A 15,891-nucleotide genomic window follows, 5' to 3' on the forward strand; every position below is an offset into this window, starting at 1 on the left:
ATCCACAACTTCTTTGGGCAACCTGGGCAATCAGCACTATTTCCTTTGACCTACACAACCAGTAAAGTCTGCTGTCAACTCCTAAGGAAGGTGGAGGCTTGTACTGACTTACGTCTCCCTCTTTTTGCAAGGATAAAACCATTCAGCAGATAATCCAGAGACATTCTGAGTAACTGAAAGAATGAAAGGAGTACAGAAGAATGATGCCGCACAGTGCACCTTTCCTGGAAGGTGGCTACTCATTACTGTCCTCCACATTTTGTGACTGACAAGAATTCAGCAGTAAAAAAAAAAAAAAAAAGGGGCGGGGGTGTGTATGAGATGACTTCATTGCTATTGCGATTTCTATCCTTTTTTTTCTTATGCATAACGTCACAAAATCACACAGACCATTGTTCCTGTAAGCTGTGCTCAGTGCACATTCTAGAGACTTTCTGAATGCCTCTGTTCACCCAAACTTCCACCACGCAACTCCTGTCAGCCCCATCACATGAATTCCTGTACCACATCACCATGCTGTGTGATGGGATTGACACTTTGCCTTTCCTCTTCCCTGGGTGGGGCACTGGGAGACTTGCAAGGAAAATCTCAATAACCATCAATTGATTTTTCCCTTATAGACAAGATTCTTGATTAAAACTACTGCCTCACTGACTAGACATCATGAGTAAGATAATTTCTTTCATCTTTGATTTTGCTAAGAACAAATGTTCCATTCACTGAAGATTTTCTAAATGCGTTTTGATGACTGGATACCTCACTCAGAAGCTGTTACGCTACAAACACATAGGAAATGCCATCAAACTGCACTCTTCTCTTTACCACTAAAACTCAAGTTTAAGAAAACAATTTGCAAAGAAATCTGTAAAGAAAAAACCCACAAAAGTGACTGCTTGGATGTATTAACAAAATGGTTTTTAACATTGAAATAAGTACTGTAAAAGCCAAGAAGTTACAGAATCTTTACCACTTAATTCCAAGGATTCAGTACTTCGGTGAATGACTTTTTGAAAATACTGACAACATGGCATTTCAAAGGCTTGTTTATGAAGAAAAAATCTGATGCATAATCCTTCAGCAGACTAATTAAAGAAAATGGCACCATAAACTGGAATCAAATGTTCTGTTGAAGGATTTGTTATTACTGTATCAGTCCATTAATCACTACCAGTACTCTTCTTTTTATGAAACTTTCAGTCATTTATTATACCAGTGTAACACATTCATTACATGATCACGGTCCTGCCAGTTTGATTGGCTTTATTGCTGAAGTTCCTGTTGTTGGTTTAAAAAAGAAATCTTTATTGATGACCATATGCAAATTGCGCTGCCCTGCTGGTAACAGTTTCACAAGGTATCAGTAAGTGAATATTCATCTTAGTGGTATATAAATTGAGAGTTGCTGCTTCTAAGAGCTTGCTGTGAATGGAAATCTTAAATTATCATAGTATCATAGAATGGTTTGGGTTGGAAGGGACCTTAAAGATCATGTAGTTCCAACCCCCCTGCCATGGGCAGGTACACCTCCCACTAGACCAGGCTGCTCAAAGCCCCATCCAGCCTGGCCTTGAACACTTCCAGGGATGGGGCATCCACAGCTTCTCTGGGCAACCTGTGCCAGTGTCTCATCATGCTCACAGTAAAGAACTTCTTCCTAATATCTAATTAAAATCTACCCTCTTTCAGTTTAAAACCATTGCCCATTGTCTTATCACTACACTCCCTGATAAAGAGTCCCTCCCCCTCTTTCCTGTAGGCCCCCTCTAAGTACTAGAAGGCTGCTATAAGAACTCCCTGGAACCTTCTCTTCTCAGGGCTGAACAACCCCAACTCTCTCAGCCTGTTCTCATAGCAGAGGTGCTCCAGCCCTTGGATCATCTTTGTGGCCCTCCGCTGGACCCACTCCAACAGGTCCATGTCTTTCCTGTGCTGAGGACTCCAGAGCTGGACAGAGTACTCCAGGTGGGGTCTCACCAGAGCAGAGTAGAGGGGGAGAATCACCTCCCTCAACCTGCTGGCCGCACTTCTTTTGATGCAGCCCAGGATACAGCTGGCCTTTTGGGCTGCGAGTGCATGTTGTCAGCTCATGTCCAGCTGTTCATCCCCCAGTACCCTCAAGTCCTTCTCCTCAAGGCTGCTCTCAAGCCCTTCATCCCCCAGCCTGTAGTGACACTGGGGGTCGCCCTGACCCAGCTGCAGGACCTTGCACTTGGCCTGACTGAACTTCATGAGGTTCACATGGGCCCACTTCTCAAGCCTGTCTAGGTCCCTCTGGATGGCATTCCATTCGTCAGGTGTGTCAACCTCACCACACAGCTTGGTGTCATTTGCAAACTTGCTAAGGGTGCATTTGATCCCACTGTCTCTGTCATTGATGAAGATATTGAACAGTACTGGCCCCAGTACAGACACCCCAAGGACACATCTCATCACGGATCTCTATCTGGACATTGAGCCACTCACTTGTCCGTGAAGACCGAGACAAAAGTCAAAAAAGTTTTACCTAGTATCTTAAGGCACTTGTGGAGTGATACATCCCCTGTTAAACTGCACCAAAGCAGTTTATTCAGCAGATAGTACGAAAGAATCCAAGAGAAGAGATGCTGTAATCTACATCATACCAGTGTACAATTCTGGCATTAAAAATGAAACAAAGCCAATTTTCTAATTTGCTATGTGTTAGATACTGCTATAAAACAAAGGGTCACTGGTTCATATAATTACCTTTAATTAATGAACTATAATATGAACAGTGCTGCAAAGTGGACAGTAACAAAGACAAGACTGTTTCTACTGCAAGTATGTTGTCTGACTAATTCTGTTCAAATTGCACTGAGTTGAATATGTCATTATTCAATATTTTTGGATAGCTGCCAATAATTAAATGAATCAATAAATCACATAAAGGAATGGATGCATATTAGCACACAATAAACAAAAGTTAGACGTAAAGTCATGTCTTTTTTCTGTCTGATCATAAACTTCATGATCTTCTGTAAGTGCTTAATTCTGGTTGCGCATACAACCTAAGTATCTCTCCAGTTGTTAAATGCTACTGCCCTACAGATTAATCATGCGTGTAAAAAGATACTGAAAATTACAAAAGAAATGTGACGGCAAAATGGGAAATAAAAAGTAATCTTTACTGTAGATATAGATAAACAGACACTGTAACGCCCACTGGCCCAAGCCACAGAAATTTTCATTTCAATAGAGCCGCTTCTAAATCAAATAGAGCAAATCCACCACATTTCCGAACGTAATCATAAACTAATCTGTATGAGAGAGAACAGAACTCTTGAGACTATTAAGCCATTACTATTCCCCCCAGAAGGAACCTGCTTATTATGTAGCCCTCTTCTTGTAACACCACTCTAAATCTCTCTTTACCTCATGCTTGTTCAGATTTCTCTATTGTTAACTCTTGGACCACAGAATACAAAAGCACTTTAGACAAATCCAGTTACAGAAATTAGCACTTCAGCATGCTTGGTTTTTATCTTATTGATATATCTTATTTCCAAATGGAATTACTTAAGAAATCCCGAAGCTTTATCACATTCTACTTTATTTATGTCCTCTGGTTTCCCCATTGAATTACATAAATGCCATACTTCTTAGCCAGTAACTGACTGGGCTCAGCTCAGAGAGAGCTTCAGTGCCTCTTAGGCACTTTATCGTATGTGAGGAGCTACTTGGCAAAGGCACACTTTCAAGATTCTCTGTGGAAGAATAGCAGGGAAATGACAAAGTCCCTAAAGGATAGGAAAGAAACTGCCTCAAGGTGGACACTCCTTGGGAGGAAAGTGAAAGATGAGTGAAAACCCCCCTGAAACTACTCCAGTTGTGTCCACAGCAGGGAAAGGAATTCCTTGTTCCCCGACTGCAAAAGGCATTACTGTCTTCTGAAGCCAAATTCTCCTACCTGTTCTGCTCTATGATGTTACTGTTCCCTGCTTATTCTTCCTCGTTCACGGCTGAGCAGCCAGAGCAACAGTATGCCGTAACTGCTGGCTGAGCAGCCGCGGGGGACCCCTGGCCAGCAGGCCTGAGGGTCACCAGCCACGACCCACCCCACTGCTCTCAGCAAGGGAGCAAGGCAGACCGGGTGGGCAGCCCCAAGTTCAGATCAGCCAAGTATGCAGTCACAAAGTAGGTCTGGGGTCAAGCTGGGAAGTCAGCCTGTGGGTCAGGGTCAGGGTGAAGGCCAGTGAGGGGGAACCAGCATCAGATGACTGGTGGGTGGGTTCATAGTGACAAGGCAGCACCAGGGTCAGTCCAAAAGCCATCCGGGGTCAGGGTCCAGGGCCAGATGAACGGGGTGGGTGTCCAGGCACAGGCAGGGCTGTGAGGCAGCAGGAGATGGGGCTCACATGAGGCTGAGCTGTAGAGCCTCAGCCAAAAGCAACTCCCATTGGACCAGTGTGGCCCAGCCTGGGACCTTCACCCCAAGGTGGTGAAGCCTCCAGCTGAGGGCTGTAAGGAGCAGATCTCAGCTGCATTACAGTTTGCTGGTCCTGAGCCCCGGACAGGAGTGGGGATGCTCTGAGGGCCCTTACTGAGCTAGCTGTTTATTAATAACATGATTAGAGTCCTATCGCTGTATCTAACCTTTGGAGATACTGCTATATCTGTTGGCCAAACACTGAGAAACAAGTGGTCAACTAGGTGATTCACACAGTGGAGAACACAGTCAGCCTCGACATTGCTACCTTTCCCCACTGGTCATGTAGTAGCTAACAGTCATCATACTGAATGTTTACATAAACAACAGTTTGGTAGCGAGTACCCTTCCAGACGTTCTGAGGCTATCCAGAATACCTGTTTTCAACAGGCACGCCTTTTCAAAGAGGTGAGTTATTTCAAGAGTTAACTGTCACTCACCAAAAAACCCAACCAAACAAACCAGTAATTAAAGAAATAAAACCTTCAACTGTGAAAAAGAATACTTCAAAAATAATCAGAAACTTCTCTTTTTATTTGTAAAATAAAGTATTTTGGATATGAGATGTTAGTACATTCCATGGTTCCCTGGACCATGATAAATCTCAAGCCTCGAGCAATTAGTAGGGAATCAATTGTGCCTCAGTCCTTTCTTCAGTGGAGATGGAGGTACTGCAGTCCTGTGCAAGGTCACTGAGGCCACAGTATGAACAGCAGATGGTCGCTGTACAAGATGCAATCTCATTTTTCTTCTTCTGAGCTACGAGACTGAAACGTTACCGCTATTATCCTAAGTGTAAGCTCAAGTTTGAAGCGGTTTTCCTCCTGCTTATCTCCCTTCATTAACAGAAACCACATCAAAGAAATCACAAATTATTATGCCAGGAAGAAGGCTTAGAAATTAGTTGTAGTGAATTATAACAGCTTTCAATAACATGGAAAACATAACCCAGAACAAATACTTAGTGTTCAAATTCTCCTAGCATTATTTTACTATAATTTTTTGTAACAATTTCAATCATGAAGAAGTCTAAAATGGTACTTTTTCCAAATTAACAAGCACCAGTAAGGCAACTGGATACTAAACATTTTAAAAACAGACATTTTGGTAATTAGATATGAATTTATAAGCCTCAGCTCAAACACTTGGTTTTTAAAATCTTACCTTTTCTAATAGGAGAGAGAAAAAAGGATAAAAAGAAAATGCCACCTGTGCTTGTATGCATTTTCAGAGTACCGTCAAAGAAAAACAAGATTCTTACCCAGACTTCAAAGCAAGATTTGTAAAAGAGGAAGACTGAGCAAATCCTGATCAGGTTCCATCACAGTCTGAATAAAAAAGACTTCTATGTTATCATCACTGTTATTTACTCAGCTCATGTTCTCTGACACGTTATTTACTCTAGCTATTTCAGACCACATCAAAATCATACAAGTCAATGCCATCATACTAATGAAGGCAAGATCTATAAGCAAATTCTGCCACTGCTTTTCATCTTAACAGTAGACATAACAGAAGCAAAAAAGGTTAAAAACCTCAAGGAATTGGAAACCTTATTTGATTTAGGGGACACCAAAATGACTCAACCAAAAGAAAACATATTGCTTTAACAGAACTGACAACATAAGACTTCCCAACCTAAGACAGCATAGGGAATTTATCAAAAGCTTAACTATCACTCCCCTTTTCCCCACCTCAGCAAATTCTTCATTAACATTCCTCTAAAAAAACATAAAATAGTGGGATATTATCAGCATCTCTTGAGTATGGTGCAGAAACATGCATTATGCCTGTTTCTTCATGTCACAAGCAGAAAAAATGCATTCAGAAAAACATTTTGGAAAACAGCGCTTCCTCTCCTTCTTTAAAATTAAATAGAAAATATCTGCAATATGAATTACTGTAGCTAAGAGCAATTTTTCTGCACAACAAAAATGGGAAGCCAATCTTTCGTTTTCAGTATTAAGGATAATTAGAGTGAGATTCTTTTTAATGGCTAAGAAAATCATAACCACAGATAATTTTTCATCACATTGGTATTCAAATATCACTTATCAGAACTTGATGAACCAAAAAAAAAAAGGAAAGTGAGTAACAGTCATGTACGTGTGGATAGGGCCTACCAACGTGGAAATGTGAAACTTCGCTTCTTAGAGAAGTACTATTTTTGACACCACCTATGTCAGTAGATCTAATGTTCATACCAATTTCATGAATCATAAACCATGTGTTTCAATTCCTTCAGATTAAGTACAGAAATAAAGGTAGCTAGTGGAAAAGATTTTTCATAAGAACAATTGAGTTTTACAAGAGGGGTTTTGAAAAACCCCACTGACAACTTCTTTAAAACCATTTCAGAATAAAGATTCATGAGCTGTAAAAATTCTTATAGAAGCTGTTTTGCATTATTATCAGCACTGTATTAAGCCACATGGATGAAATTCAATGTGAGCTGTAAAACAGAGTAACAGTGCAGATAGTACTTTTTCCAAGGAGGTAAACCTATTTCATCTGACTTGTTACTGTTCCATAAAAAAAATGCTGTGAAGTTCAACCTTTCTGCTAACCCAAATTTTAAATGGCCATAAACCAAGACAGTAGAATTGACATTTGCAAAATCTACTATGCAGCATATAAACTGCAGAAGTGACCTCAGATTAACTGCACAGCTTTTCTTTAAGCATTCTTTCTTGAAGATCAACAGACAAAATGACTGCAGAAGTCAACATACAAAACCAGTTCTCTTCCTTTTTTTGAAGGATGTGCAGTATTTCCCTAAGTTTATATTCTCTTATTCATCAAAGGACTAGAAAGATGTTGAGGATCATTCCAGAAAAACACAGGAAATAAAGAAAAATAAAGGAGAAAAAAAACCTGAGCAGGAACAAGACACAGAATGTGAAATACTTAAGCACAGGAAAAAGAAAGTCAAGTTTACATCAAAATCATTAATATTTCAAACACATTAAGGAACCATATAGCATTCCTCTCTACTTAATACAGTAAATTCAGCTCCCAAACTGAAGTACTCTGAATCATCTGTTAACCATATATGCAAACAGAGAACTTATTCACCCTTTCTCAGACATGCCTTCCAAAACAGTGACAGTCTTCTGTGTGCCCAAAGGCAAACAAAACCGTGTGATAATGTAGTTTTTCATTTAAACATTCTATATCATTTAAAGAGAGAGGAATGCAAAAGCACTGTCATATTATGCATGCACAAAGAAATACACTCAAATGGTTAAAATAGGCTAAATTATTTTTACATATGCACGAATACATTTTTACTTCCAGCCATGTGCTTGAAAAGGTATGTACAGCTGGGGTTGGGGGACAACAGATGTATATAAAAATGTCCAAGAGAGTCTCCTTGAACTATGTAAGATACTTAGCCACATGCTTAATTCCATCCTGACTTAACTTCAAAATATCCAGCTGTTTCCAGTTAGATGGTTTCCTTTCCCCAGGAGATAAAACGTTTAACTCATTCTTTTGGCAACATTCACGCACTAAGGTATACTCTCTGCAAGACTGTTCCTTTATATATCTAACAATCCTTGCAAAATAATTTCTAAATTATAGTGGGTTTATAATATAATACCTTTCAAAGAGCTGCAGTTCCACATTAGAGCTTCCACCAAATTACTATTTCGTTCAAAACAAAAGCCTAAGAACTGTCATCCTATCTCTTCCTAGCCACATCTGTTCATCTTGCATTGGCTTTCATAATCTTCAGAAAACATGTAAAACCACTGAAGCAGAATAGAATTAACCTGGCAAAATTTCAAATAAACTGTTATATTAGCTTAATTTGTGACTGGGAAAGAGCAGGAAAAATCCAAAGCTACATAGAAAAGGAAAAGGGAGAGAGACCACCCACCCTTCCCACACATACACACCTTTGTGGCACCAGCAACCTGTTCACTCGACTCAGCTATAACAGGAAACTGCAGCCTTAATTTATGAGATTTTTTCAGTGTGAATATCTGTAAGCTGTGCCTGCATTCCAAGCAAGACAGATGATGGCTTTGAAGCAGAAGTCATACAACTTTATATAATGCCAATAGTTAAATGAAGCAAAGTTTTTTACATCAGATACCCATTGTTCTTTAACAAGACATTGCTAGCTTCTCGCATACCACTCACTCTTTATTCAGAATAGTGAAAGCCCTGGGAAACCTCTGGTGGCAGAAAAAAAGCCAGTCAATGAAGAACAGACAAAGGGAAGTGGTGCAGACACACCAAGTGGCTCTGCTAAATATTAGCAGCTTCTATTATTATTTGTGTACTCTTTTGAATGCCGTATTCATGAAATATTTTTTTTCTCCTGTATGAATGACTTTAGCCTGACAAAATTTTCCTATGTGGTCTATGGCAATCTACTCTCTGTTGCATCTTACTGTATCTTCTCCTAAAACTCAAAAGTCTGAGAATCAATTATGCAGCATCCTCCTCAATGTGTGAGAACTGCTTTTGAACAGAGAGGCCTATAATTAAGCAAACAAATATACTATTCATACTTTTTAATTTTAAACATAAGCACAATGAGATAAGCAAAAAACATCTGTGTCTACCATTTAACTTCTCTACCTTGCTTTTGTTACTTGAAAAGTACTGTAAGTCTACAAGTTTTTCTGCTGGTCATTCTGTAAAGCACTCTTACTTGAAAAGAATCACCCCTTTTCACTTCACTCATTTGTAGAAAAGAAATCCATTGAAAGCAGTGCTTCAACTCTCACTAGCAACTCACCCTCACAGAGATCTAGTCCTTCAATGTGCCTTCACAGAACCACAGAACAGTTGAGGTCTGCAAGGACCTCTGGAGGTCATCTAGTCCAACGTCCTGCTCAAGCACAGCCACCTGGAACCAGCTGCCCTGGACCATGCCCAGGTTTCTGAGTATCTCCAAGGAGAGAGACTCCACAACCTCTCTGGGAAACCCATGCCAGTGCTTAGTCACCCTCACAGTTTGCACTCATTGCCTCTGGTCCTGTCATTTGTCACCACTGAAAAGAGCCTGGCTCTCCTTTCAGGTATTTATATGCATTGATAAGATCCTCCTGAGCCTTCTCCTCTCCAGGCTGAACAGTCCCAGCTCTCTCAGCTTTTCCTCATATAAGAGACATGCTCCAGTCTCTTCATCATCTTGTGGGACTCTCTTCAGTACGTCCATGTCTCTCTTGTACTGGAGAGACCAGAACCTGACACAGTACTCCAGGTGTGGCCTCACCACAGCTGAGTAGAGGGGAAGGGTCACCTCTCTCAACTTGCTGGCAGTACTTCGTTTAATGCAGCCCAGGATCCTGCCTTCTTTGCCACAAAGGCATGTTGCTAGTGCATGTTCAACATTTGGTGTCCACCAGGATCCCCAGGGCCTTTTCAGAAAAGCTGCTTTCCAGTTGGGTGGCCCCAGCATGGGCTGGTGCCTGGGGTTGTTCCTCCCCAGGTGCAGGGCTCTGCACTTCCCCATGCTGAACTGCATGAGGTTTCTGTCAGCCCATTTCTGCAGCCTGTCCAGGTCCCTCTGGATGGCAGCATGACCCTCTGGCGTATTGGCCCCTCCTCCCAGTTTGGTGTCATCATCAAACTTGCTAGGGTAAACTCTGCCCTATCATCTAATTCATTATAAAGATGTCAAACAGGGTCAGACCCAGTACTGACCCCTGGTGTACATGGCTAGTCACTGGCCTCCAACTAGACTTTGTGCCACTGATCACCACGCTCTGGGGGTGATCTTGAGCTTAGTAATCACAATGGATGCACTATGTAAATCACTGGCAACCCTTTTAGGATTCAAACTGACTGAAAGACAGAACTAGTAATAGCAGTTACTTCATTATGAACTGATTATGAGATCCATGCACTACCCTAAATAGTAAACTAAATACAGTATTTACCATGTAAATAAGGCATTCTGAAGTCCTACCCAATCTGGCCCCTGAATTCCTCCTTAATCAACATTTAAATACCTCTCTCAAACATTTTCCTCTTATTGAGAATTCAGACATTATTATGTACATTTGATGCATACACCTGATGCAAGAAAAGCCCTACCATTCTTAACATGTAGCTTCTGTGTGTATCCTTTGCTTCTCCATGGCTGAAATGTCAGAAGACAATGGACTTCACCAAATAAGTTTAATGTTTTTGTGGCATAAAATAATATACGTAAAATAATATATTACCTCTGTGATGAACTGCCAAGGAACTTAAGTGCAAGCAATCCTTAAATGTAATTGTATTTTTGGCAGCAACTACAAGATAGCTCCTGGAGATCCACATACATCTGCAACAAGCCCTATGTCACTGTAGATACTTATGAAAGAGTTTGTTTTGTTTGATAAACAGTAGCTATTTATTTAGGAATTCAGGAGGTATTTCCAACTGAACTGCTCACTTTGTAATGACCTGCAGCACAACAGGTATAAAAATAAGCACCATACAAACAATGTTTACTTGTAGATTTTTTGGGGGCTTGCAGCTTTCTTTTTCCTCTGTTGCAGACTCCAGTAACCAAAGGTTGGGAAGAAACACTGAAGAAAGGAAGGCATATGCACCCATTATCCCCTGAGCAAAGAACACGGGGAAGGTGAGATGCCCACACACTACGTACAGAAGGCTAGGACAAAAAATCCACACAGCTCAACGATTTGAGGAATCTTATGCACGCAATGGATGGCACACTGACAAGAGCCCCAGTCACTAGCAAATAATTTCTGTCGTGATCAGATACAATAACCTTTAATCTAAAACTTGTTAAGACTGTTTCTTAAAAATAGACTCTTAAAATCTATGGTATCATATTCACATTCTAGCATATACATACCATAATTAGAACAGTTGTGGTAAGAATAAACTGTGCTTCTAGAGGTTTTTGTTGGAGGACTCCTAAGGTATTTTATGTACATCCATGACTTGTTCCACTTATTGAAATATACTGTAGGTAGGAATCCAATTCAAGGGAATCTTCTACCAGAAATGACCTGCCCTGTGCCAAAAACCAACATGCACTAGAAGCTGATGTGTAACTCACACCCTAAAACTCCTACTCTTTAACTACAAAGTCTGTCCTGCAGTTTGTATTATCCAACAATATTTTCTTAATAAAATAAATTAAAAAACCCCACACACACAAACATAGAAAGGAATCAATCTGTCCTTTAAAGTCTGGTTGGAAAACGAAGCCCAAAACTAAATGGAGACCATTAAAAATGAATATAAAAATTACTGCTGTGACATGTCAATATTGAATCAATTCTTTTTATGATGTTTTCCACATTTACACAAGACCGTTCTACGTCTGGAGTGGTTAATAACAGGATACACTCCTTCACTTTAACACTCAGCTTCAAATTTGACCTACTTTCATTCTCCATGCTTAAAGCTTAACATTAGGCTGCCCATTGTGGAAGCAAATAGACTTCTATGGTTCACACAGAGAAAACACCTTCCTATCATCTTCACATATACTGCTAAATATATTTTGATCACCGTAAAGCTTACCTTATCAGTAAGCTTTAGATGTGTTTATTCTGTGATCTGTATATGAAATCTAACTCAATAATAACATTTTTCATGATGCTTACTTAAAATAGACAAGTCCACTGCCCTTGTACGCACAGCCACACTCACATACACACGCAGACATGCAAAAGTGAAAACTACATATTCATGAGGTTTCCTTCCATGTATGCGAATAGAGAAGAGAGTAAAGAAGACAATGACATGCTAAAGAGCTGTGGTACGTATTTGCCAGCAGCTCTATGGAAGGTGTAGGTACACTGAAGTTTGCAGCTACGGAAGAACTGAGATCTATTCTGTTATTCTCTCCTACCCAGGAAATCAACAGGGAAAAAAAAAAAAAAGTTTGCTGTGACAACGTCACTTTCCATGCAAGTTTCTTGGAAAGGACTTTGATGGGAATCCATGAACCATACACACCATCCTACCAGTCCTACACATGTGCTGGCTCCAAAGCACTTCAGGATCTTTTAATATTAGTAATCTTCCTGAGAAGAAACATACTTGCTCTGAACAATGCATTTTGTTTGTGATATGAATACTGGAATTGCTGGTCCAATTAATATCCAGCAATATCAGTTTGCAAGCCATGTATCATTGCCTTTTTCTTCCAATATATACTGGTGGAAACCTCAGGTGCTTCTGAGATAATCTGTAAAGATACATATATGTAAACCATTCCAAATCACATGAAGCTCTCCACACAAACTAATCTACTTTCATGTAGGGAGATAGTAAGCATTTAATATCAAAATAGTTCAATTTTAACAACGTCAAGCTAATAAGAAACAATTTTAGCAGCTCTAATTGCAGGAAAAACAACTGTTCAGCACTCTTTCTCTCCCCAAGTAGAAACATGTTGATGACACACTGCTTAAGCATCTGGCAGGTTTTGATGTTACACACATAGTAAGCTATTTCAACATAATTATTTACTTATTGATAAAATCTACATAAAATTACATTCCTGATTAACAAAAAAAAGAAAAAAAAAACACCCAAAGCATAAATCCACAAATCTGCAGTTAAAATTTGTAGCTAAATTAAGACTTCTTTTCTTTTAGTAAGTTTAAGAATCTACACAGTGTGATATACAAAGATGAAGGCATCTTGTACCAAAAAAATAATAGATCAAAAAGGCAAATACTTAATGAAAAAACAGCATGAAAAAACAAAAAGGAATCAAAACCCATGTTATATTCCTCACTACCACCTTTGCCAGCAATCCTGTTTTCCTGGTATCTTCTGGTCATATTATAAAAGGAAAAGAAAATCATTTTACATATCATAAATCCTCGCTTCTCATTGTGGATTTAACTTCCTTAAAGAAAATAATATATATATTTTAACATTTAAAAATACATGTATCAGACTTCAATCATGGTCATGAGAATTACAGCTTTGGGACAAAAATCAACACAGAGACCATGACCACCAGGTGCTTCTCACCATTCCTACAAGCCGGGCCAGATATATTGGTACCACACAGGTAATTCACAGTGGAATCCTCTTTGGAGCTACAAATCTAGCCTAGGTCAAACTGTGATAACCGAATCAATCACTGCTACAGTCTGCTTCTTCCTTTCAGCTGAGATTTCTGCTCCTGAAGAGCTGTCCTCAGGTCAAACAAATGCAAGATGCTCTTCCCATTACTGCAGTTGTTTCCCTTTTCAGCACCTTAATTCCTTCCTGTCACAAGATGAGAATCTCTAAATGAGTGACAGGTCTACTTCGTGATAAACTCCTTTGACTACTTTGTCGTAAGTCTCCTTGCTAAGTCTCTTTGCTTCTCTCCAGCTTCTCTCAGGAGGCCTAAGGCGGCTTGCCTGAAAGTGAGGATATTCAGCAGCTTCCTTCAATTCCTCCGTGTCAGCCTTGCTGGCCTGAGAAACACAGGCTACCTGCACCACAAGCACATGTGTTGTCTACAACAGTGAAAATCTGGTTATTTTTTCAAAATAAAGCAAAACCAAACAAAACACTTGCAAAACCAACCAATGCTATGGGGAGCCAAAAACTAGAAAAACAACTTTTGGTTAGCTTTGCATGGATAAGTGTACATTAGCTAATTGCTAAATGAGACAGTATTGGTTCTGTGATACTGAGAAGCTGAAACATGGAGCAGATAGAGTGTTTACGCTTTCCAACTTTGAGAGCCGAGCTCAGAGACTTCTAAATACAAACTACAGCTCAAATTGGCTCAGTGGCTGAAAAATGAGGGTCATGTCAGACTTTTATGAGGGCATTTTCATGAAAAGAATCTGTCTACCTGTACATTCTCACTTAAATATATATTTCTTCATAATTTCTTTCCATGTCTAACTCATTAAAATACTCATATCTTGCAAGACCGCCTCAGATCTGCACAGAATTCCCATGTCATTTGTGAACTTATTCATCAACATTAGAACCACTACTACAAAATACATCTTCTTTTTTTCTTTTAACACTTTTTATTCATCTCACTCAACATTATTTACAGTTCATCATTTTCCCATGTACAGAAAATGTTTGAGGCCATATCACAGACGACTTTATCACATGAAAACAGATCCAGAATTTTTAAAGTTTCTGGCAATGAATACATAGCCTAACTCATCTGATGAAGTAGCAGTTAATTTTCTTTCATGAGGTCAAAATCCGAATTTACTACAGAGGATCCAAAGACTACATTAGCACTAGTGAAACAGCAGCACATCTCCAGACTGAAACAGTTGGTGCTGAGGACCTGAAACATACATTTGGGCGAAAAAGCGTTACTTCAGTCTAGATCTCTCCTGGTTCTGAAGACTGAACTCCCTCCCACCACCAGTTGTGCATGTTCCTATTTTGTTTCAGCTCAAAGGAGTAAAGATTGACTCCTCGGAGAATACTCGGTAATGGAAGCATAGCATCCTAAGTGGCAGTGGGCAGATTTGCTTCAAAGGTATATTTCTGATCCAAGCAAAAACATTGATGCAGATATATCCAAATAAAAATGGTATTCCTTACTTCCCTGATGATTCTCCTTTCTATTAGTCAAACTAATACAGATTTCTTAGATGTAAAAATTGTATTTCAGAAAATTTAAAAAACTCCACAACATGAGGTCAAATATGTTAGAAAGTTAAAGTATATTTAATATGGTTAAAATAGCATTTCTACTAATAAAGTCCTTGGGTATGCACTGAGGTTACACAGGGACTTTACGTATCAGTCATTTCATCAATAATAAATTGAAGAACATAACATGCATTTTTTCTAAAAGATTATAAATAAATATGAGAGACTTTTCCATTGAAAAAATCACTTGCAGATACCTTTTTAATGCCCTCAGTTTTTCTAATTTAAATTCTATTATTACAGGATCATTAAAATTCCAAGCAGGCAGGTTTGGTCTCCATGAAACGGGACATGGGACAGGCCTTTTGTGACACAATTAAGAGTGTTCTTTTCAAGGGCAACGTCACAGAAGGTGAACGCTAATTTGACTAATACGGTAAAGGAGGATGAATGATTGTGGGAAGGAAGGAAAGCAAAAACAAACTACCAATCATAATTTTTTTTCTGTGAAGTTCTCTGTCATATTTAACTTTCACTTTCTAAATAGGTTATTACAGGGACAGCAATTTGCATAAAAAGATTAAAGATTGCGTGAAACGTCAAAGACTGCTTTGCAGCTATAATATGAACAAAGAAAAAACAGTCTTTGCAGATGTCAAATGAATTTTAAGGAAATGATCAAAGATATTCTGATAATAGCACATGATACATAAAATACCCCCAACACTAGGTATCAGAGTGCATATGCTATTTCTGAAAATAACTTAAAGCATCTCCACTTCCCCATATGAAAGCCAGAGTTTCCTGCAAACAAAAAAGGAAAGCTCACAACACTTTTTCTTTGCTCTGAAATACTTTTTTCCAACAGATAGTTTTTATCA

At 39.2% G+C, this 15,891-nt stretch overlaps 1 protein-coding gene across 6 annotated transcripts in view; it reads right to left on the reverse strand.

Moving 5' to 3' along the window:
- The window catches only part of FER (FER tyrosine kinase), a 174,647-nt gene that overhangs the window by 68,818 nt on the left and 89,938 nt on the right, over window positions 1–15,891 (reverse strand). The window contains exon 14 of one of the 6 annotated variants that reach the window (XM_054184661.1): window positions 12,556–14,696. The exons of the other annotated variants lie outside the window; for them this stretch is intronic. Coding sequence (XP_054040636.1) covers window positions 14,583–14,696 — 114 coding nt within the window. The 3' untranslated portion in view covers window positions 12,556–14,582. Of the gene's footprint in view, window positions 1–12,555; window positions 14,697–15,891 lie in introns of those variants that run through there. 6 annotated transcript variants of the gene reach the window in all.

The sequence above is a fragment of the Rissa tridactyla genome, chromosome Z (assembly GCF_028500815.1).
Source record: "Rissa tridactyla isolate bRisTri1 chromosome Z, bRisTri1.patW.cur.20221130, whole genome shotgun sequence".
Classification (NCBI taxonomy): domain Eukaryota; kingdom Metazoa; phylum Chordata; class Aves; order Charadriiformes; family Laridae; genus Rissa; species Rissa tridactyla.